The sequence below is a fragment of the Medicago sativa genome, chromosome 8 (genome assembly GCF_051527215.1).
Source record: "Medicago sativa cultivar Bolivia chromosome 8, Bolivia_mono, whole genome shotgun sequence".
Lineage (NCBI taxonomy): Eukaryota > Viridiplantae > Streptophyta > Magnoliopsida > Fabales > Fabaceae > Medicago > Medicago sativa.
In genome coordinates this window covers 67,352,469-67,374,160 of record NC_140756.1, presented here as the reverse complement: position 1 = coordinate 67,374,160, position 21,692 = coordinate 67,352,469, and the positions used below count along the sequence as shown (strand labels likewise).

The following is a 21,692-nucleotide window of genomic DNA, read 5'->3' as shown; positions in this document are numbered from 1 at the left end:
AAATAATTTATCTATTACTCATATTTACAAGTGGGACCAAGTAGTACACATTTTATTACTCCTTTATGCAAGTGGGACCAAATAGTACACATTTTATTACTTTTTTAAACGTGTGACCCGTTAGTTACCTAGGAGAGAGAGTCCTTATATAGTTGCCCGTTCCTTAACGGAGACTTATTTTTTCTTCCTCCAATAGAGGGTCCTTAACGGGGAGTGGTCCTTGTTAAGTAAGAACCCCCCATTGGAGATGCAAAATAGGTTTTTCCTTGTATCTCACAATCTTGCTATTCCAAATTTCACAAAAGTTATATGTGACGTCATCCAAATTTAGACCAATAATAACTAAATTATACACATTGCCAAACAATACCCTGTAACTTTGTATCCTTCCATTGCTTGATCAAGTTATTCCATATATGTAATGAAAAATGAAATTATGGTAAAATGGTGGCTGAAAGATTAATTGATTTTGTATTTCAGCTTACTTTCATAATATACACTATTACAATTTATATATATGTAACTAACGGTACTAATAATATATAAGGCAATACTAGGTGCCTTTATAATTATTATTACCAACGGCTATATATATTTAAGGCCATATCAATGAGAGCCTTTATTCAACATTTTGGTTTGACATAAACCCAACGGTAATAATACTAATACATGTATATCAGGAAATATCACTAGGAGCTTTTATGAATATTATTTGTCTTCACTCCATGTATCAATGCAATGCATTCAGACAAATTACTTTCCAATGGTTTGTTTGATTTGTCTTGATTTGATTCATTAATTGATGAGTCTTCATTATTCTTTACAATATGCAATACAAAGTTTTTATGATAGCCATGTGAAAATACTTCAATGCATGTAATAGTCTTTTAAAGACGAAACAAACAATCATGACAACAAAGTTAAAAATAATTTGTCAAAAAAAGAACAAAGTTAAAAATAAAAAATGAGTAGTCAATATTGACCAAATAAGTTCAACAGTTTCTGACATGAGCTACATCAATCCCTCACATTTTCCTTTTGTTCTTCGGGAGCAATAATTGAAATTTTTAGTTTGAGTTATCAACTGAATTTACCTCATCGAGTTTATCAATCTTTTCATTATGAGGGAGTAAATAATGCAACAATATTAGCAACACACTCGTGAACTTGTTCTAGATCTAGTTTGTAAATGAGGAGCTGCTGAATGTAGTTATCTCCTAGCTTTTGAATGTAATTGTCCAACAAAAAGATTTTGTTAGACCTAACACAACTCCATAAAACCAGCTTGTAAGTTGAGGATTGTCCCAAGATGTGAGACTCTTAACAATTTCTTTGACCTATTTCCTCTGATTGCTCTTTTAGATTTATAGTTTGGTTGTTTTTGTAATGTAAATATAATTTTAAACATATATTAAAAAACATATTTTGGTAATTAGTAATTACACATCTAAAAAACAATTTTGATGAAAACTAATAAATATCACTTTCAGTGTTATTTTATTCAAACATAAATCAATCTACTTTCAACTCGTTTTTAATAAAATCTAGGAAAATGCTAACAAGTGTCATATGACATTTGATAAGAAGTTTAAAAAGTAATTTTTTCAACTTAAAATTTATCAATTGTTACAACTATTTCTATTACACTTTGATAAAACTATTTCTACCTGGAGTCAAACTCTGATCATCAAAATCACTTGCATCTAAAAACCAAAAGATTAACACAAAAATTTTTAAAAAAAATCAATTTTAATGGTTGCATAGCCAAAACAAACACACACTTTAGAGAGTGAGTATGTAATGTGACCTACAAGAGCAAAAACATCCAAATTTCCAAGCTTCTCTCGTCAAAGGTTGATGGAGTGAGAAAGAGAGGTCCCACGTGACAGGAGAAAGTGCAGTTATTGATTCTTGCATGAAAGTGTTAAGTGATAGCGACGTGACGGGAGAGAGTGAGAAAAGTACAGATTCGCGTTCTCCATTGTTTTTCTTTCTATTGTCAACTTTGAAACTGAAATCACTCTCTTTCTCCCCTCATACTCATAGTCATGAATGAGTTGCAATGGGAGTACCCCGTCGCCAGCTTAACCACCGGATTCGCCTTCATCACCTTACAGTATCCCCTTGACGTTGTCCAAACTAGGCTTCAAGGTTCCTCTATTTCTCTTTCACTCTTTTAATTTTCATATAATATAATATAACCTATTTTACTTTACTTTTTACTATTCAATGATCGATCATCTTGCATTGCAGTTCACGATGGTAGACTCTTCTCTCAATATCCCAGATACAACAACACTTCTCACGCCATTTTCACCATTGCTCGTAAAGAGGTTTGTATTTTTCTTAGCTAGCTCCCCTAAACCTGACTCATAATATAAGAGGGAAGACTAACTTGAACCGAAAATAAACTTGTAAATATCACTTTTATTGGCTAATAACGTTAAAATGTCAAAAAATAATTTAATGAAGGATAAAATTGAAAGAAAAAAAAATGTTTAAGTAAGATTTTTTTTTCTTCCAATACTGGTCCTATTTTTGTAGATAGTTTCTCACTTTCTCTTATTGTTGTGAATTGTACCAATTTTAATGTGATTTAACTAATTATTTACTCACTCCGTTCTAAATTATGTCATTCTAGCCAAAATTATTTGTTCTAAACTATATGTTACTTTATCGTTTTCCAATTCTTTTACTTTACGTTTTCCATACAATTAATGAAAAATATTTTTGTAAAACAAGTAACAATTACTCTTTTCTATACAACGTTAACTACATTTCTTAATCTATGTGAAATTGTTAAAGTGACATATAATTTGAAACGGAAGAACTAATTAATAATTTAAATAATATTACAAAAGTGATAAAATAGTTTAAATAATATATGATGTAGGTAATTTCTCAATCAAGTACACCCTTCGGTCATAAATATAAGCAAAAATCCATATTTTAGATTCATTCAATAAATAATGTATGTTGTCTACAATAAAGACCACATACATTATTTATTGAATGAATCTAAAACATGAATTTTTGCTTATATTTGTGATCAGAGGGTGTAGGTTTTTTTTCTTTCTTTTGAATGACAAATGTTTAGTATGTTAATTGTTATGTTAGATTTTTTTTCCTTGTTAAGACTTGAACTATGGACCTCTAACTCAAACCAATTGAAATACCCAAGCCCGCTCTTTCAAGTAGTTACATTAATACTTTCGCATGGTGACAGATAATAGTACTTTATCTTGATTCAATTATAAGCAAAAAAAAAAAGTATTTTCACACTTATTAAAGACATTGGTTTTTTGTCCTTGTGAGGTTAGCTCAGTTGGTAGGGACAATGCATAATATATGCAAGGTCTGGGGTTCGAACCCCGGCCACCACCAAAAAAAGATGTTGGTTTTTTTTTTTTGGTTACAAAAAGTTTAGGTGGGTTCGGCTCCGGTAACCACCAGGGTCAGGGCAGGCCTCAGGGCTCAGAGGAATCTCTTCCCAAGAGCGCTTATAGAGGTACTTACAGATCACCCACCAATCCCATCCTCACATCGGCAGCGGGAGTCGAACACACAACCTTCTGCAAGGAAGTGGCCCGCTCCTTTTGCCAACTGAGCCAATGTGGATTGGCAAAAAAAAAAAAAAAAGATGTTGGTTTGGTAAAAAAAAAGATGTTGATTAAGTGCATTTAATTTTTTTGATTTAAGTGCATTTAATTTTTTTGATTTCATGTAAAAAATTTAAATTCATTCACTAACTTACCCTAATTGATGATCATCTCTTCCCACCATTAATTTAAGGATATTTTTTGAATAATAGTATTAAATGAGGGTAGATTAATTGCACTTGCTTATATCTGAGTTCAGCAACTTTAGATTTTTTTTTCCTTATATTTAAGTCCAACAAATTTAGACATGTTTTTATTTTTGCCTATACTTAAGTATGAAGTATTAACGATGGATTAGTCCAAGTGGTAGGGGGCTTAAGCTCCTTAATGAAATGATCAAAGGTTAGGTTCGATCTCTGACTTCTACGTAGGAAAAAAATCCAGTCGGGAAAGGAGAACCCACACTGTGTGCTCCCACAGGTTCCTCGAAGAAGATTAGTCAACATTAAAACGATAGTGAAAACTTCGTACTGATGCCATTATAACCAAAAAGAAAATTGAATCTAAAATATTATGAGACAAACAAATATTCAAAAAATTTTGCACTTAATAGAACATACACAAAGTTAGAACTATGGTTTCTGGTATTTGTGATGATTGAAGAGAAAGTCAGCACTATGGTTTGTAGACTTGTAGTATTGGTCAGTATTGAAGGAAAACTGAATAGCATCCCAGAAACTTAGTGATATGAATGCGAACTGAGTTTTGGTGACAAATTGTATCAAGCTAGGAAGCATGTGTAGGACATGTATAGAATAACAACAGCTCATTGACATGCGGATAGGACCAATTGTATATTCTACAAGACATAATGAGCTAAGATACAACGTGCAAACTTAATATAATGCTAACATAAAAATACAAATTCTAAATTATACGACTAAAGACATCATTGTTTCTTAAGTCAGCATTAGTCATTATATAATACTACAGTATATTTTTTTCAAACAATTGTGCTATCCCAGTACTATTGATACTGAAATTCAAGCATGATTGAATTGTGTAGGTTAGAAGCATCCAATATAATATGCTAGCTGTTTTAGAGTGTCTAGGCTGTTAGTCATGCCCATATTTGTGAGGGTCACTAGTCCCTGTCGGTTAATGAATGTTAACTCAAGCCTTTAGAGTTCATTTCTCACCACGCGCTTGCTCTTACTTTTGTGAGGGTCATCTCGTGCATTAGTTGGTTACTATCTCTGTATCCAGGATCACAGGCTTCCGCGTCCTTTGTTTCCACGTATAATTGACGGACGTGGTGTTAGTAAATTGACGTATAGGAGAGAAATTTCTGGTTTAGGTACTATGCGTATGTCATACTAATTACTAATAATGTGCTACTTACATGTTGTGACTTGTCTTGCAGGGATTGAAAGGGCTATATGCAGGCTTTCCTGCTGGGCTTCTTGGCGCAACTATTTCATGGAGTTTATTAGTCTTTTAGTAAGTAGTTAAAATTTGAACCTTTCATTTTTACAACTAATACTCACTTAGAGAGAATGATATTATTTATATTAGGATGGCAGACTCTTTATGTTTGCATTCTGATGTTTGTGCATGTAGTATAGTATGCATCCCGTCTGGTTAAATTTTAACTTGTTTCAGTGAGTGTGATTCTCTCTCTCTCTCTCTCTCTCTCTCTCTCTCTCTCCCACACACACACACACACATGACACTCACTATTCATTAGTAGCTAAGGACTACTTTGTTAGGGCATGCTTGTTTTTCATGTCGAAGGATTGTCCCCCCTCCCTCCCCATACTGTTAACTTCACCACATTACTAATACTTCTGATGCCGTATTAGAAATTGTAAACTATCCTAGAGAGATAACTTGAGAGAGATGACTATTCTCTTTTCCGAATTTATTCTTTCTATTCTATCATTGTTCCATTGCAGTTGAGAGTGGCCTATTTATAGATTCACCTATTGACTAAGGGTCTGTTTGGGAGTTTGGAGGGGAGGACTTTGAGAGAAGAGGAGGAGGGAGAATTGAAGAGAAATCTTCAACCTTATTCGAGAGAGTGGTTTTGAAGAGAATGAGAAAAGAATGCTTATGATTAATATACTGTTAATTTCGAAAGTATTATAACAACATAGAAAAGATTTGAACAATTTTCAAAGTCCTCCAAAATCCCCCTCCAATACTTTTTTTGAGCTATATTAGGGAGATTTTGTATTATGAAGAAAAATAAACTCTTTCATTCCTATTTCTTTTTTCCGAAGCTCCCCTCCTAAACCCTCAAACAGACCCCAAGATATCTAACTAACTTCAGTTAGTTAGTTACATGGGGATTATAGTACGTTTATGGTGTAGCAAAAGCTCTCATGAGTTGGAGGAAACATACTCCCTTGATAATTTTTGAATTGTTGCTGGTCCATCTTTTTGCTTTCCTAGAAGATCAAACTCATCACCCCATTTATATTTTATTTTTTTACAATTGTAGCTATGGAATAGTTAAAGACAGACATGCTAGGAGCAAAGTGAAGAAGTTAAGCCCAGGAGCTTTGATGACGGTGAGTGTTCAAAAATACAATTTTATGAATAGATATCAACATTTATAATTCATAGTAAGATGTTTGAATAAATTACATGTTTTTCAGTCTTTCTAGCGTTTTGTATTTATTGTTGTTGCAACTTGGAGTAAAGTTTCATAATCTCTGTTGGTTCGAACCGAAGGAGTGGTGAGAAGTGATACGATTAAATGCTTTTGGTATGTATTAGATGAATGAATTCCCTGATGAAAATCGTTGCTTGAATATTGTGTGAGGATGGAACTAACATACATCACTACTATCTTATCTCTGTGCATATATTTGAGATATTTCTTAGCTTTCAAAGGTGGATGTTTAGGGATCCAAAACCAACCAATCATACTGTGGCACATTCATGAATGTGTCAGAACTGAATTTACAATCATTTTGGTTTCCTTCACCTGTTGTCAGGTTTGCTTGTGCGCAAATCCTGCTTTTGTAGTGAAGACAAGGTTGCAGCTTCAGACGCCTCTTCATCATGCACGGCCATATTCTGGGCTATATGGTCTGAACTCCATCTTACATTAGCTATATATTTTGAACTCTTTACACTTGGTGGGGACGTTTATCCCTCTCACCCAAATCATGCTGTGGTTATATTCATCATTATACCAATTGCTAACCTGCCATGATGTTATTTTATCGGTATAATCGAATATCAGATGCATTTAGAACCATAAAGAGGGAAGAAGGATTCAGTGCATTTTACAGAGGAATTGTTCCTGGTTTTTTTCTGGTATGTTGCTTGCTCTTTGTATTTTGCCCGTCAATCTTACCGCCTTCAATATTAATGGAAGATTACATGTAATATGTGGAATTGTGCATGGTTAAAGGTCTTCCTTCTTCAACGAACATAATACAGTAACACTTGTTGCAACTAGCCGTTAGGAACTTGAATCCACCAGTTAAATCCTTAGACTATCAGAAACATCACAGTGGATCCTTCATTCAATTTCTGCTAAACGTTACAGAATTTATTTGTCATTTTGTTGTCATATGACTACAATACATGATCAACTTTATACTGTATTCTCCTATTTATACAAATAGCCATATAACAACCTCAGATAACTAACTAACTTCTATAATAACTCTTTTAAGTACCGTAATCAACCATTATTCTATATCCTAACAATACATCCCTCCTCAAAACAACCTTGTCTCAAGGTTGACATTTACTGTATTCGTGTAGGTTTGATGGTTGAATGTCCTCATTATTGCCACATGCATATCCTGCCAATGTAGTAAGGAATAAGTGCAGGAACGGTTTTGCAACATACTCTCATTTTAATTGCCATGACTGCTGCCACTTGGATCCCACAAATGCAGGGAGTAAGAGCTGTCACCCCTGGGTCCCACTGTTGGAAACTCACATACCCAATATTATTTGAATTATCTGAGGAACAACTCTTTGATTCTTCGTTCTCCTGATCAGGTGTTGTCTTCCATCGTTCTTCAGTCAACATCTCATTCTTTTGTTGTTTCTGTCCTGATGTTAATAACACTATCAGTTTCTTGTGAATTTCTTGCATTGGCTTCTCTGCCTGAGTCCCAAATCTTCTAATCAGAGCTTTGGAAAATGACTTCCAGTCTGCATCAAAGTCTTCTTGGAACCAAGAACTGAACCAATGCATGGCTTCTCCCTCCATGCTCATGAAAGCCCGTTGCAACTGATCGAACCTATGAATTTCGTGCACCTCAAAAATCTTTTCAGCCCTTGCAAGACACCCTGCCCACCCAATGGGGTTTATCCCTGTAAAAGTTGGCATACTCCCCATTTGTGATACCTCCATCTCTAAGAACACTGACATTCCTCGAAGATCCGGCAGGTCGGACCAATTGTTAGGAACCCAAATACAAACACAAATACAAACACGAATACAAACACAAATACGAACACAAACACATTGAAACATAGACACTGATAGTGTCCAAAATATAGGATATTAACATGATATATATTTATCATGAAAAGTTCATGGAAAATTACATTTTAAGGACCACTGTCCAAAATATTTATAATCTAGGAACATTTTGCCTTAGCAGTGTAATTAACAATCTATAAAGCACTTTCAGAATGGGATGGTGTTCAACTTTCGAGTAAATGAACAATCTTCTTGTCATCTAATGCCATTCATTGGGTGGATTTCACATTTATTTGTATTTGATAACATGGAATTCATGGATGAAAATTTAATTATATAAGACATTACCTTCTGATAATTTTTTGTTTAAGTGTTTTAGTTTGTTATTTGTCAAGCTTTTATAGATTATTTTATATCTAATGACACCATTATTTGTTTTTAAATCTTGATGGCTAGGCTACTGGCTATATTAAATATTAACAAAATTATGATCTTAAATGTCTACTTGTTGTTCATTGAGTGCTTGCTTGAATCTGTGGGGTTTAACAGATCTCTCAAGCTGCTATTCAATTCATAGTATACGAGCAGCTTCGTAAAACTGTTGTCAATTTGAAGACCAAAGGAAGTAAAATACAACATCAAAAACCTGATCAAATCTTGGTATGTTAATGGACCTTGGATCTATTTACTTCTGAAATTTCACTTGTACTGGACTATTTACATTTCATAAATGATAGTCTGGTGATTGGCCTTTTTGGTTACTTGAATGACATTGAGTTCTTGTTCCTATGCATCATTACTCCATATTGGTAGATCAAAATGACACATCCATAATCATGATCCTTATGGACATGGTTGCTGCTTTTACGTGGATAATGGATACCTGGGCTGGAATTACTAGATCATAATCTGTCTTGGTCCTGATATATTTAAGCTTATATTATTTGCGTCAGTTAGCTTAATCACTATTTTCATGCGTAAAGTTTCATTATATAAAGGTCAATTGTCAATGAACTCCAAATTGTGGGGTTATGCCAAACTGTTAGAAGGTCTTAGAATTAAATAGTTTGTCATTAGACATGATTTATGATAGGATATTCTTGTCACTAGAACTATGCAGTTAGGTTCACCTTGTGGGAAAGGCTTTGTTGTTGTGAAATATAATACTTGTACGGCACATATTGGCTCTTCTACCCTTGCGTCAAACCATTTTGCAATTTTTTTAGTAAGTTCAGATTAATGCATTGAAATATTAAACCAATCATTCCTTCAGATTTTAAGGCTTTGTTAAGTTGTTAATACGGCTATGTTGAATTCTGGGACATTTTAAATGAGACAAAAGCATATATTTGAAATGTGTGACAAACTCATGACTTTTTAAGACATTCTGAGTCTTGTATTGTATTCTTAGCATCCTGCTATTTTATGCTTACAAATATTTTCTTTTGCATGTTATATTCAAGCTCTCAAGGTACTTTCCATAATTTACATATGTAATGTTTTGATATTTTATTCGTTTCCCCAGAAATCTGTTGATTATGCTGTTCTTGGAGCAACATCAAAAGCTGCTGCATTACTCTCACTCCATCCAATTCATGTACAACTCTCTCTCCCCTTGTCTTTTAACAGAGAAAATTTGGATTCTAGTGTCCCTAAACATAATATATCAATCATAGAAGAAGTTGCTTTCTCACGTGGCATGCTGTTTTTTTTCATCCTTCTTTTTCAGGTTATACGGACTCGTTTGCAGGTACCAGAGTGTGGTTACAATGATAAGGATAATACATTAATACTTAGTTCTTACCTTTTAAATTTTAATTGTGTAACTTTCTGAATCTCAAAGCTTCACTGAAACTTCTTTCTCTTTGCAGCAACGACCTGGCGGTGATGGGATACCAAGATATAAGAACAGTTGGCATGTTGTAAAAGAAACTGCACGGTACATATTAAAACTCATTAAGATCTATGTTGCATCTATCTCTTCATTAACAAACAAGGAAAGGTGAAACTGGTTTAAAATGATATACATGTTATTGATAATTGCATTTCTTAGACCTTGGCAACAAAATTACATGACTCCTCGTATAACACTGTCGATCAATTATAAAGATTATTGTTACTTTTGTGTGTATCCATAATTCATATTGGTATGCTGTAAATTTCATTATGAACCATTATATTTTTGCATTGTTGATTATGTTGTGTTCTTGCAGGTTTGAAGGTGTCCGAGGTTTTTACAAGGGAATCACCCCAAATCTTCTGAAAAACGTTCCAATTTCTTCAATAGCATATATCGTTTATGGAAAAAGTTCTAAAGTTACTTAAATCAGCTAGAGGGAAGGACTGAATATTTTATATTTATAGCATTGCATAACCACTCAATAATGTGGATACAATTTTTAGAGATCAGAAGCATTCTTGCCACAAGTTCATGTTCAATATCTTTCATGTCATAGATTGGATACTGATAATTTGATCAACGAAATTTCTGTACTATTTGACCCTTTTGTAATCTAGAACTTGACCTTATATGGGCAAAAGATCGCACGTCATTTTAACCTTTATAGGAGAAATATTCCATTTCCTTTGAATATTTAAGGTGAATACTTAGTATTTTTTTCGATGCGGATGTAGCTAAAATAGCTTCGAGAGATCAACCTTGGACCTCCCGCTTAACACTCATTTACTGGTCTCAAGTGACATTATTTTGTAATTCAAATCAAGGAAACCATGATATTATAGCCAATGAAAAGCCAGTATCTTGTAAATTTTGCAAGCATTGCACTAATGATATCAAGTGGGACAAAACTAATGTGAAGTGTTTTAGACTTTTAGGTTCTGTTTTTACTTTTATATTTTATTTTATTTTTAACAGCAAACAAAGAATTAATATTGATAGAGGAGAAAAATATAAGCGGTACTAGATCCATCAAAATAGACGAAATACAAGTAGTACTCTATCCAACCAACAAAGAAAAATGTCTAAACCAACCCCAAATACAATCCCAATGATTTGAAAACCGCTCGTTAAAAGACACGAATAACCCACATTTTCACCTACTAACCACTGCAATGACAAACTCTTTATATCCTCCACCACCTGGTCCACCTTAGAGCTCTATAAGCAGAAAAAAGAGTCATTTCTTAATTCCAAATTGATCATAAACAATGTATGCCAGATCAATAACAACATTCTTCTTCCCCTTTCTTTCCACACTTGGAAACAAAAGCTTTCTAACGAGCTAAATAAACATCCAAGAGTTACGGTTACGGAGAGTACACCAAGGCACATAAAAATTGCATACCAAATATCCTTTGCAAAGTCACATTTGACAAACAAAGTGGTCTTCTTTCTCTAAAATTCCCAGACACCATACACAAGATGGTTCTTCACCACCGTCAAGCACCCTTTGTTTGAACATATTATTTCTCGATCGTAGGTAAACGAACAAGGATAATTATTAATTTGTCAAGAAAATATAACCACCTTTAACTGTGCATAACTCTCCCATAAAGAAGCCATTAACTTCCTCTTTTCCACCAGAAAAGAAGAAGAATGGAAAGAGTTTCTCAAATAAAGATTTAGTTTCTAGATCACAACATGACGAGTGGCTCTTAGTTATTTAAAAGACAAACATCCAATTGTCTCCAAAGTATCTTCCCCAATGTTGAAGTTTTTTTGGTTTCACAGAAGAATAAAAAAAAATACATTGTGGTAGATTGGGTGAAACTTGCTATTATTTCCTTTAACAGAATATTAAGGTGCAGTGCTAAGAGAATTTGCTACTAAAGACAATTTTTGTAGTAAACAAGAGAAATAATAATAAAAATAAGGATAAAGTTTAGCTGCATTTCTTAATTTAAAATACCCTTTTTGTAGATATACAAATTTTGAGAAATTTATAGATTTGAGTAAATTATGAATATTTAATAAAGAACCATACAACTTTTTTTTGTTGAAGGAGAATCATACAATTTATAAATACAACTCAATTGATACAATGACATTTGATACATTAAACACGGTTCATACCAGAAAATTCTCACTTCTCACCATTAAACTATTGGATAGAAAAAGAATTTAAGAACAGTACAAAAAAAAAAAAAACACATAAATGCACGTAATTTTAGAGTTTGTTAGACAGTTAGAGATGTGTGTGTGATCAAGCATCTAAATCTCTCAAGGTTGAGAGAGAGAGAGAGAGAGGTTCCACGTGCAATTACTACTTGTTAGTTGTTACTTGAGAGTGAGAGTGAAACAAGTATAAAAACCATGCATGCTTCCAGCTTCACCATCTCTCATTCTCCATTTTTCTCTTCTCAAATCTTCCCACATGTCAACCGTACCGCCCAAGCACAATCGGTTGCGATGGGAGAGCACCGTCGCTGGAGGTGCCGCCGGACTCACTACATTAGCCATCAAGTATCCGCTTGACATTGTCCAAACTAGATTTGAAGGTTGTTCGCTCTTTCATATAAGTCATTCAGATTATTTTGTCTACCATTTATTCTATTTTTTTTTTTTTTTTGCAGTTAATGATCGTCGACTCTTCTCTCAGTTTCCTAAATACAACAGTACTGTTCACGCCATTTTTATCATTGCTCGCACCGAGGTTTGTGTTCTTTTCTTTTTCTGCACTTCAACGATCATAAAATATTATTCATATACGTCCCTCATTCAATTCTTGAACATTTAATATGAATAGCTGAGTGATTTTTTCCTTACAATTTAACTTTCCAAAATAATCGTCATATATCAAGAAAAATAATAAATGAATTGGATAAATATAACAATTTTACAAAACCGGTTCTATTACCTATTGGCTATTAACAAATGTAATAAGTCATAACCGCTACGTTACCCTCTCTTGTTTAGGGGGTAATTTACCCTCTCATGATATTAACCAATCAAAATGTAATATGCATAGACAACATTAAATGTCAAATATATGAATCAATTTTTTCTAAAAATAAAAAAGTTCATCTTAATCATAAGGTAACTTTTAATACTTTTAATTTTTATTTAGAGTAAATTACACTCTCCTCCCCTCTTATGTTAAAATATACACTTCCCTCCCTTTAAAAATAAAATCTACACTCCTCTCCCTCTAAGATGCTTGAATTACAACCCTCTCCCTTAATAATTAAATATGTACTACACTTTAATCTATTTTAACATAAATAAATTTTTTTATGATATATACTAATTTTGAACCACCATTTAAGAAAAATAAATTCATTTCTTTATAATTTAAATATCAATGGTAATTAAACTTAAATATTTTGCTATTAAGTTTATAATTTATAGTATAAAACTAATTTTTATATAACCATATTTTATTGTATTTAGTAATTATTGTAATTTTATTTTTTGGTTGTTTCATATTTTATAATAGGGTTTAAAATTATATGTTAATGTAATTGTGAATAAAAAATAGCGAAAAATATGTATTCAAATTTTGATTATGTTAAAATAGACCCGCGGTACTTTTTTTTAAGTGTGTTAGATTATTTTATTTTATTTTTGCTAGATTATTGAGGAAGTAAAGTGTAGATTTTAACATAAGAAGAGAGAAGAATGTAATTCAAGCTTATCTTAAGGGAGGGGAATGAAATGTTTTCTAATATGTTTGGAATAAGAGGGGAGGGGAGTGTATATTTTAACATAACAGGGGAGGGGAGTGTAATTCAAGAATCTCTGAGGGGAGAAGAGTGTAATTTACTCTTTTATTTAATTATATTAAGGTGTTCAATCTTAATTAATTTACACTACAAGACTTATAACAAATAAAATTTTTACATCAAATTTCTTTCATCTAGATGTCCTTAAATTCATCACTTACATTCATAAAATTTCTTCCATTCTACAACCCCGAACGTGAGAACAAAAACATCTCCTTCATTCAAATTTCTTCTTTATTCTTCCCTATTGATCAATTCTTGTTTCTTTTTCGTTTTCTTCCCATTTTGATTGTTCAATTTTGTCGTTCCAAACTGCTGCAGTTTCAAATTATAGTGAGAATTGTCGTTGTTTCTAGAACCGCGTCAGGTATCGTGACTTTTTTTTTATTTAAGTAGCCAACCTAATAAAATTTGCTAACACGCATAGACCTGCCCCACTATCAGCCAAAGTCTTTAAGTCCAAACAAAAGAACAAAAGCCTCGTGACATAATCATTTCAGCAGCAACCGAAAAAAATGCTAGCAAACTCCCAAAACATCACAACAGCAACACCTGCTAGCAATCCTTAAAGTATAACAGATGACTTACTCAATTGTTATAATTAACTACCTCACAACCAAGAAAAATCAAATCAAAAAGAAAAATCAACTCACCATATCTGACGTGGTTCTGGAAATAACGGTAATTCTCACGATATTTGAAATCAAACGAACGACGACGATTCTCACGAAAATTGAAAAATGCGGCAGTTTAGAACGACAAAATTGAACAATCAAAATGGGAAGAAGAAATTTTATGAATGTAACGGATAAATTTAAGGACATTCAGATGAAAGAAATTTGATGTGAAATTTTAATTGTTCTAAGCCAGTCTTGTCGTGTAAACTAATTAAGATTGAACAACTAAATATAATTAAGGCAAGATTACATTTGGGGTCCTTTATCTTATTTTTTTGTAACAATTTGGTCATTTATCTTTATTTTTTCCCGTTTAGGTCCTTTATCTCTCTTAAAAGCTCATATACATCTTTTTTCTCATTTTTAAAAATACATAATTTTATTTCTAAAAATATATTTTTATTAAAAATGAAAAAAAATTCAGAAATATGATGAAGATGTTCATCATCTTCATCTTCTTCCTTTGAATCTTCATCATCTTCTTTAAATAAAAAAAAATCTACTAAAATATATCTCCAAATATCATGAATTAATGTTATATTCACCTCAAATATTCTTTTAAACACAAAAATCAAAACCTTAATTTCACAAATGTTGCAAGGCGGATGGTGGAGGCTTAGTCACTGGCGGAAGGGTTAGGTTTTACAAAAGTTAAGATTGTTCCGAACAACAAAATTGATGTGCAAAGCTGCTCTAAACTTTGGGTTTATTTTTATGCCGGGTTTGAATATTGAGTTAGAAAATAATAATAATATACGGTGTGACAATTTATATAACTATTTTTTTTTTTGTGATGAAACTAAATCTCTTTTCTATAGAGTTTTGATTTTTGTGTTTAAAAGAAGATTTGAGGTGAACATAACATTAATTCATGATATTTGGAGATATATTTGTGTAGAATTTTTTCTGATTCAATGAAGATGATGAAGATTCAAAGAAAGAAGATGGAGATGATGAACATCTTCATCATATTTCTGGATATTTTTTTCATTTTTAATAAAAATATATTTTAAAAAATAAAATTATGTATTTTTTTAATAAGAAAATGAGAAAAAGGATGTATATGTGCTTTTATGAGAGATAAAAGACCTTAACGGAAAAAAATAAAGATAAAGGACCAAAGTGTTACAAATAAATAAGATAAAGGACCTATAATGTAATCTTGTCTATAATTAAATAAAAATTAAAAGTATTAAAAGTTACCTAAAATTGATTTTTTTTTATATAGAAAAAATTTACTCATTTATTTGACATTTAATGTTGCCAACGTATACTACATTTTGATTGGTTGATATCATGAGGGGGTAAATACCCTCTAAATAAGAGAGGGTAATCTAGAAAAAACCCATAATGAGATATACTGATTTGAAAGTTGTAAAACAACACTTATTTTCACAATTCGAAAATTGATAGACTATAATGGCAAGTGTCAATGCATAGTAGGTTTACCAACAAAAAAAGAAAATGTTTAGCATAGTATGAGTCCAACACAATTTGAAAATTGACACTTAATAGGATTAGATTTGCTTATTCTTGAGCTCATGCAAAACAATTTGTGCAAATAAATAAACTTTTATGTATTGTTATCAGTTTGTTAAGGTAATTTATGGAAATACAGCTTATAAAAATACAACTTTCGTTAGTGAGAATTTATAAATTAACATAAAAGCTTATGTATTTGCATAAGTTATTCTTCATAATCTAAAAAATAAGTCACGGATCCAAAGTCAGAACTATGGTTTATTTCTGGTATTGATGAAGATTGAAGAGAAACTGAATAGCATCCCAGGAACGGAGTGATATGAATTTGAACTGAGTTTTGGTGACAAATTGTATCAAGCTAGGAGAACTAGGAAGCATGTGCTTGCTCTTACTTTTGTGAGGGTCACCTTGTGTTAAACTAGTTGTTAATATGTCTGTAGCTAGGATCATAAACTTCATATTCTTTGTTTCCATTTATAATTGACGGGTTTGGTGTTAGTAACTTGACATCTTTTGTGAATTAATATAGGTATAGAAACTTCTGGTTTAGATACTTTGTGTATGTCATACTACTAGTTTTAACACTTAGAAATTACACACATAAAACTTTATATCTAATACTTTATTATACCATATCATAATATACGTATAATTTGTTATATTATATCTAATATAAAATATAAGTATTATGCTACTTATTACATGATGTGATTTGTCTTGCAGGGATTGAAAGGGCTATATGCAGGCTTTCTTACTAAGACTATTGGGTTAACTATTGGGTCATTTATTGCATTGAGTGCATATCTCAGTTGGTAAGTAGTTAAAATTTTAACCTTTCATTTTTTACATTTGATGCTCACTTGGAGAGAATGGTATTATATTAGGATGGCAGACTCTTTATCTTTGCATTATGGAGAAAGAATTTGAGAGAGACCAGAGATGAATATCCTCTTTTCTGAATATTCTTTCTATTCAATCATTGTCACCATTATAATTGAGAGTGACCTATTGTAGATTCACCAACTTAGTAGTGGTCTGTTTGGGAGTTTGGAGGAGAGGACTTTGGGAGAAGAGAGAATGAAAAAGAGATCTTCCAAAATTCGAAGATAATAAGAAAAGAATGATTACGAATCATATATTTTTAAGATGAGGGACTACCCTTCCTTCTATTTCCCTTTCCTCCTTCTTTTATCCAAAGTCCTCCCCTCCTAAATGTTGATATCCTTTTTACAATTCTAGTTATAGCAAAGCTAAACAAGAACAGGCTAGGAGCAAAGAAGCTAAACAAAGTGATGCCAAGAGCATAGAGGAGCCGTTTAGGCCAAGTCTTGCCGCAACTCTTCAATCAGCAGCTTTGGTGAGTGTTCTAAAATACAATATTACGAAAGGATATCAACATTTATAATTCATAGTAAGATATTTGGATAGATTATATGTTGTTCAATCCTGCTACAGTTTTGTATTTACTTTTTGTTGAAACTTGGAGTAAAGTTTCATAATCTCCCTAGTGTTAGCGCAACTATGTATTACTTGCGTTCTAAGTAATCTATAGAAGAATGATTAAAGATGAGAAAATGCAGATGAATATCAGAAAGAAATTATATGTGTTGTAACTTATCTCATTAGTGAATGAAAGGAATGGTTACAACTTATATTTAGGGATTACTTGTTAGTTAAGCAACAAACTTAACCAACTAACTAGATTGAAACAAACTCCTATTATTATGGACTAATATTCAACACCTAGGTTTTGCATTTTTTACTTTTGTTTCTGTTGGGCCCAAGGAGTGGTGAGAAGCGATACAATGAAATGCTTTTATGAAAATTGTTGCTTGAGTATTATTTGAGGATGGAACTAACATACTTTACTACTTTCTTATCTATGTGCATATATTTGGGATATTGCTTAGCTTTCAAAGTTGAATGGCGTCGAAATTGAACTTATAGCCATTTTGGTTTCCTTCACCTGTTGTCAGGTTTGCTTGTGCACAAATCCTTTTACGGTAGTGAAGACAAGATTGCAGCTTCAGACACCGCTTCATCAGGCACGGCCATACTCTGGGATATATGGTCTGCTCTCCATCTTAAATTAACTATATATTCTGAACTGTTCACTTTTGGGTTAACTTTCATCATGTTCATCTCTTTTCTACTCGGATCTAGAGGTTAGCTATAAATCAATAGCTTATTTATTATGTTTACGCAAACATTCTTAATCACCTTACCCAATCTGAGCTAGAAAATATAAAAAGGTTGTGGGAAATTTTATATTTATAGCACAATTATATGTGCTGTGTTTAAATGTCTATATTCAGTCATTAATTACTACCTGGTAACGTATTAGCGTACGCATTCGTACCATTTCTTTCAAGTTTCAACTACTGTAAATCTAAAACATGATAGTCCCAGTATATTTTGCTTACTGTGGTTATATTTATCAATATACCAATTGCTAACCCACCATGACATATTTTTATCTGTAAAATTAAATATCAGATGCATTTAGGACCATAAAGAGGGAAGAAGGATTTAGTGCACTTTACAGAGGGATTGTTCCTGGTCTGGTATGTTGCTGGCTCTTGTTATTTTTCCTGTCAATCTTAGCACTGAAAATTATATAATTGAAGATTATAATGTGTAGAATTGAGCTTAAATAAAGATACAAGTCTTAAAAGGAAAAATGATCAATTGATACTTAATTGGTTCTAGAAGATTGGTGACTCACTAGTTTGTTAGGAAGGATCTAGAATAACTTTGCCTATATAATATCTTGTATTTTCTCTATTACAATCATCAATGAAATTCAGTCAATTCTCTTCTTTATCTCTAAATTCTAGGAGTGTGATCCCTACTCAAATTGGGTCATATCAATTGCGGTGGCTACCACATCAGCAATATTGCGGGACACAATTGTGAGTCACCAATCGATAGAGAGCTTGCTTGACTTTGTAAGGTTTTGCAGTTCTTTGCTGCTCACATCATAGTATACGAGAAGCTCCGTAGAACTGTTGTTGATTCCAAGACCAAAGGAAGTACAATACAACATCAAAACCCTGATAAAATCTTGGCACGTTATTGGACCTTGGATCTATTTAACTCTGAAATTTCACTTGTAATGGACTATTTACATCTCATAAATGACTGTCTGGTGATTGACCTATTTGGTAACTTGTATGGCACTTAGTTCAATGAAATCCAAATTGTGGGGTTATGATATTATTACTTATGTGGTTTGATCATGTGTATGGAAGAGTTATATAATTCCCATTAAGTAATATAGAGCAATGGAAAGCCAATAAAAACTATAAGCTAAACTGTTAAGAAGGATTTAGGTTTAAAGGTTTTGTTGGAAAGGCTTTGTTGTTGCGAAATATAATACTTGGGCGGAACATATTGGCTCTTTCGCCCGTGCATCAAACCATTTTGCAATTTTTTTCATAAGTTCAAATTAATGCATTGAATTATTATACCAATCATTCCTTCAGATTTTAAGACTTTTGTTATGTTATTTATACGGCTATGTTGAATTATGGTTTTTTTTTAAGACAAATGCATATCTTTTAAATCTTATGTGACATACTCATGGTTTTTTAAGACATGTTGAGTCTTATATTGTACTTTATCATCCTGCTATATTATGCTTACAAATATTTTCATTTGAATGTTATATCCAAGTCCTGAAGGTATTTTCCATGATTTACATATGAAATGTTTTGATATTTTATTCCTTTCCTCAGAATTCGGTTCATTATGTTGCTCTTGGAGCAGTAACAACCATTGCTGCAACACTACCAATCCATCCATTTCATGTACAACTCTCCCCCGTTTTCTTTTGAAGGAGAAAAATTTGGATTCTAGTGTCCTTTAACATCAATCATAGAAGAACTTACTTTCTCATGTGGCGTGTTGTTTTTCGTCCCTCATTTTTCAGGTTATAGGGACTCGTTTGCAGGTACCAGTGTGGTTACAACATAAAAGGATAAGGATACTACATAGTGCTTATCTTTCAGTTGTGTATATTTCTGAATCTCAGAGTTGGACTGAAACTTCTTTTTCTCTGCAGCAACGACCTGACAGCGATGGGATACCAAGATATAAGAACAGTTGGCATGTTGTGAAAGAAACTGCACGGTACATATTAATACTTGTTAAGATCTATTTTGCATCTATCTCTTTATTTACAAACAAGGAAAGGTGAATCTGAGTTAAGAATGATACAAGTGTTTTTGATAATTGCATTTCTTAGATCTTGGCAACAAATAGGTTGACTCTCGTATAATGTTGTCGATGCATTATAAAGATTATTATTACTTTTGTGCGTATCCATAATCCATATTGGTGTGCTCTTGATAATTTCAAATTGAAGCAATGTTTTTGCATCGTTGATTATATTCTGGTTTTGCAGATATGAAGGTCTCCGAGGTTTTTACAAGGGAATCACTCCGAGCCTCTTGAAACATATCCCTGTTTCTTCAATATCATTCGTTGTTTATGAAAATGTTCTAAAATTACTTAAGCTAGCTAGTAGGAACGACTGAGTATTTTCCTTTTACTTTATGATGTTTCTTTCTTTCTCTCGTTTTTGGTGTTATAAAATATGTGATCCAACGATGTGGACGCAATTTTTTAATATGACAGCATTCTTTCTACGTGTTCCATCTTTTTCATGTCCTAGATTGGATACTGTAAAATTTGATCAAAGAAATTTTTGTACATTTTTTAAATCTGATATTTTCCTCACATTTGTCTTATAGGACTTGAATATAGTACGTAATTTTTTTTGTTACCTTTGTATGATAACGAATTCATTTTCGCTGAATCTTAATCGCAAATACTTAGTAACGGTATTTCATTTGTGTCAACATAAAACGAATAAGACTATATTTATTTAGGACCTTATTCTGACAATATTAAATTCATATTATAAACGAAAAAAAATCTTGACAATTTACATGCAGTTGACTGTTTGCCAAGAAACTATGATTCAAGTTGCTGCTGAACTCCAGTGACATTAGTTTGTAATGGAAACCTAGATAGTAAAGCCGCTGAAAAATCAGTATCTTGCAAACTTTGCAAATATCACTAATAATAAAAAAAAAGTAGGACCAAACTTATGTGAAGTGTTTTAGTTTTAGGTGCTGTTTTTGTTTTGAGAGATCACAATAAGACAAGCGGCTTTGAATCTTGGTAATTTAATACACAAACATTCATTTCTCATCCTTCAACAGCCCACACAATGTCTTAACTCTGATATATGTAAACAATTCACTTGTCATGTGATTTGACAATAGTAAAAACAACACATAAAACATTGCATATAAATTTTGTATATATATTTTTTGTGCCACAAACTAGACAAAGGGGGTTGACAATACTTATAAACTGAAAGTGTTAAACTGCTGAAGATTCCTTAATCCAAAGATAATTTAGGGATGAAGGAAATGATTTCCTTCGAAACTTGTTGAGCTTTCTTTTGATGTATATAATGGTGGCCATCTAGTATAACCACTTCAAGGTTGGGAACAAGGGGATTAGAGGCTAGGATTTGTCAAATATCTATAAGAACCTACTTCAAATCATAGTAAGAATTTGAAGTACATAGCTTTGTATAATTGATGACGAATAGTACAAACAACTGTTTCATGGAAATTTAGCAAGATGCTTATGTAGCTTTAGCTGAAATCCATAAAGGGCGTTTGTGGTGCGCATCAAGCTGACGTTCAAATGAACTAGGTTTTGAAAAGATAAAACGTATTCTGGCCTACAATGGCTAAAGACTGTTTGAAATTTGCTAGA

At 32.4% G+C, this 21,692-nt stretch overlaps 1 protein-coding gene, 1 long non-coding RNA gene and 1 pseudogene across 3 annotated transcripts; 2 read left to right on the top strand and 1 right to left on the bottom strand.

Annotated features, from left to right (window-relative positions):
- Nucleotides 1–1,934: 1,934 nt before the first annotated feature.
- LOC146900758 (folate transporter 1, chloroplastic-like) lies at nt 1,935–10,648 on the top strand (annotated as a pseudogene). The gene is made up of 11 exons (XR_015021587.1): nt 1,935–2,151; nt 2,254–2,333; nt 5,023–5,099; nt 6,103–6,172; nt 6,602–6,695; nt 6,853–6,926; nt 8,605–8,715; nt 9,581–9,652; nt 9,785–9,805; nt 9,927–9,994; nt 10,269–10,648. The product of XR_015021587.1 is annotated as a folate transporter 1, chloroplastic-like (transcript).
- Nucleotides 10,649–12,340: 1,692 nt separating this feature from the next.
- On the top strand, nt 12,341–20,543 carry LOC146900756 (folate transporter 1, chloroplastic-like). The gene is made up of 11 exons (XM_085735970.1): nt 12,341–12,513; nt 12,589–12,668; nt 16,620–16,708; nt 17,136–17,253; nt 17,873–17,966; nt 18,393–18,460; nt 18,859–18,963; nt 19,634–19,705; nt 19,828–19,848; nt 19,960–20,027; nt 20,302–20,543. Exons 1-11 carry the CDS (start codon nt 12,390–12,392, stop codon nt 20,432–20,434), a joined length of 972 nt encoding a protein of 323 aa, XP_085592096.1. The 5' UTR covers nt 12,341–12,389; the 3' UTR covers nt 20,435–20,543.
- On the bottom strand, nt 13,755–14,478 carry LOC146900757 (uncharacterized). Its single transcript, XR_015022971.1, has 2 exons — nt 14,391–14,478; nt 13,755–14,301 (listed from the first exon to the last, which is right to left on the bottom strand). It is a non-coding gene; the product is annotated as an uncharacterized LOC146900757 (long non-coding RNA).
- Nucleotides 20,544–21,692: the final 1,149 nt, after the last annotated feature.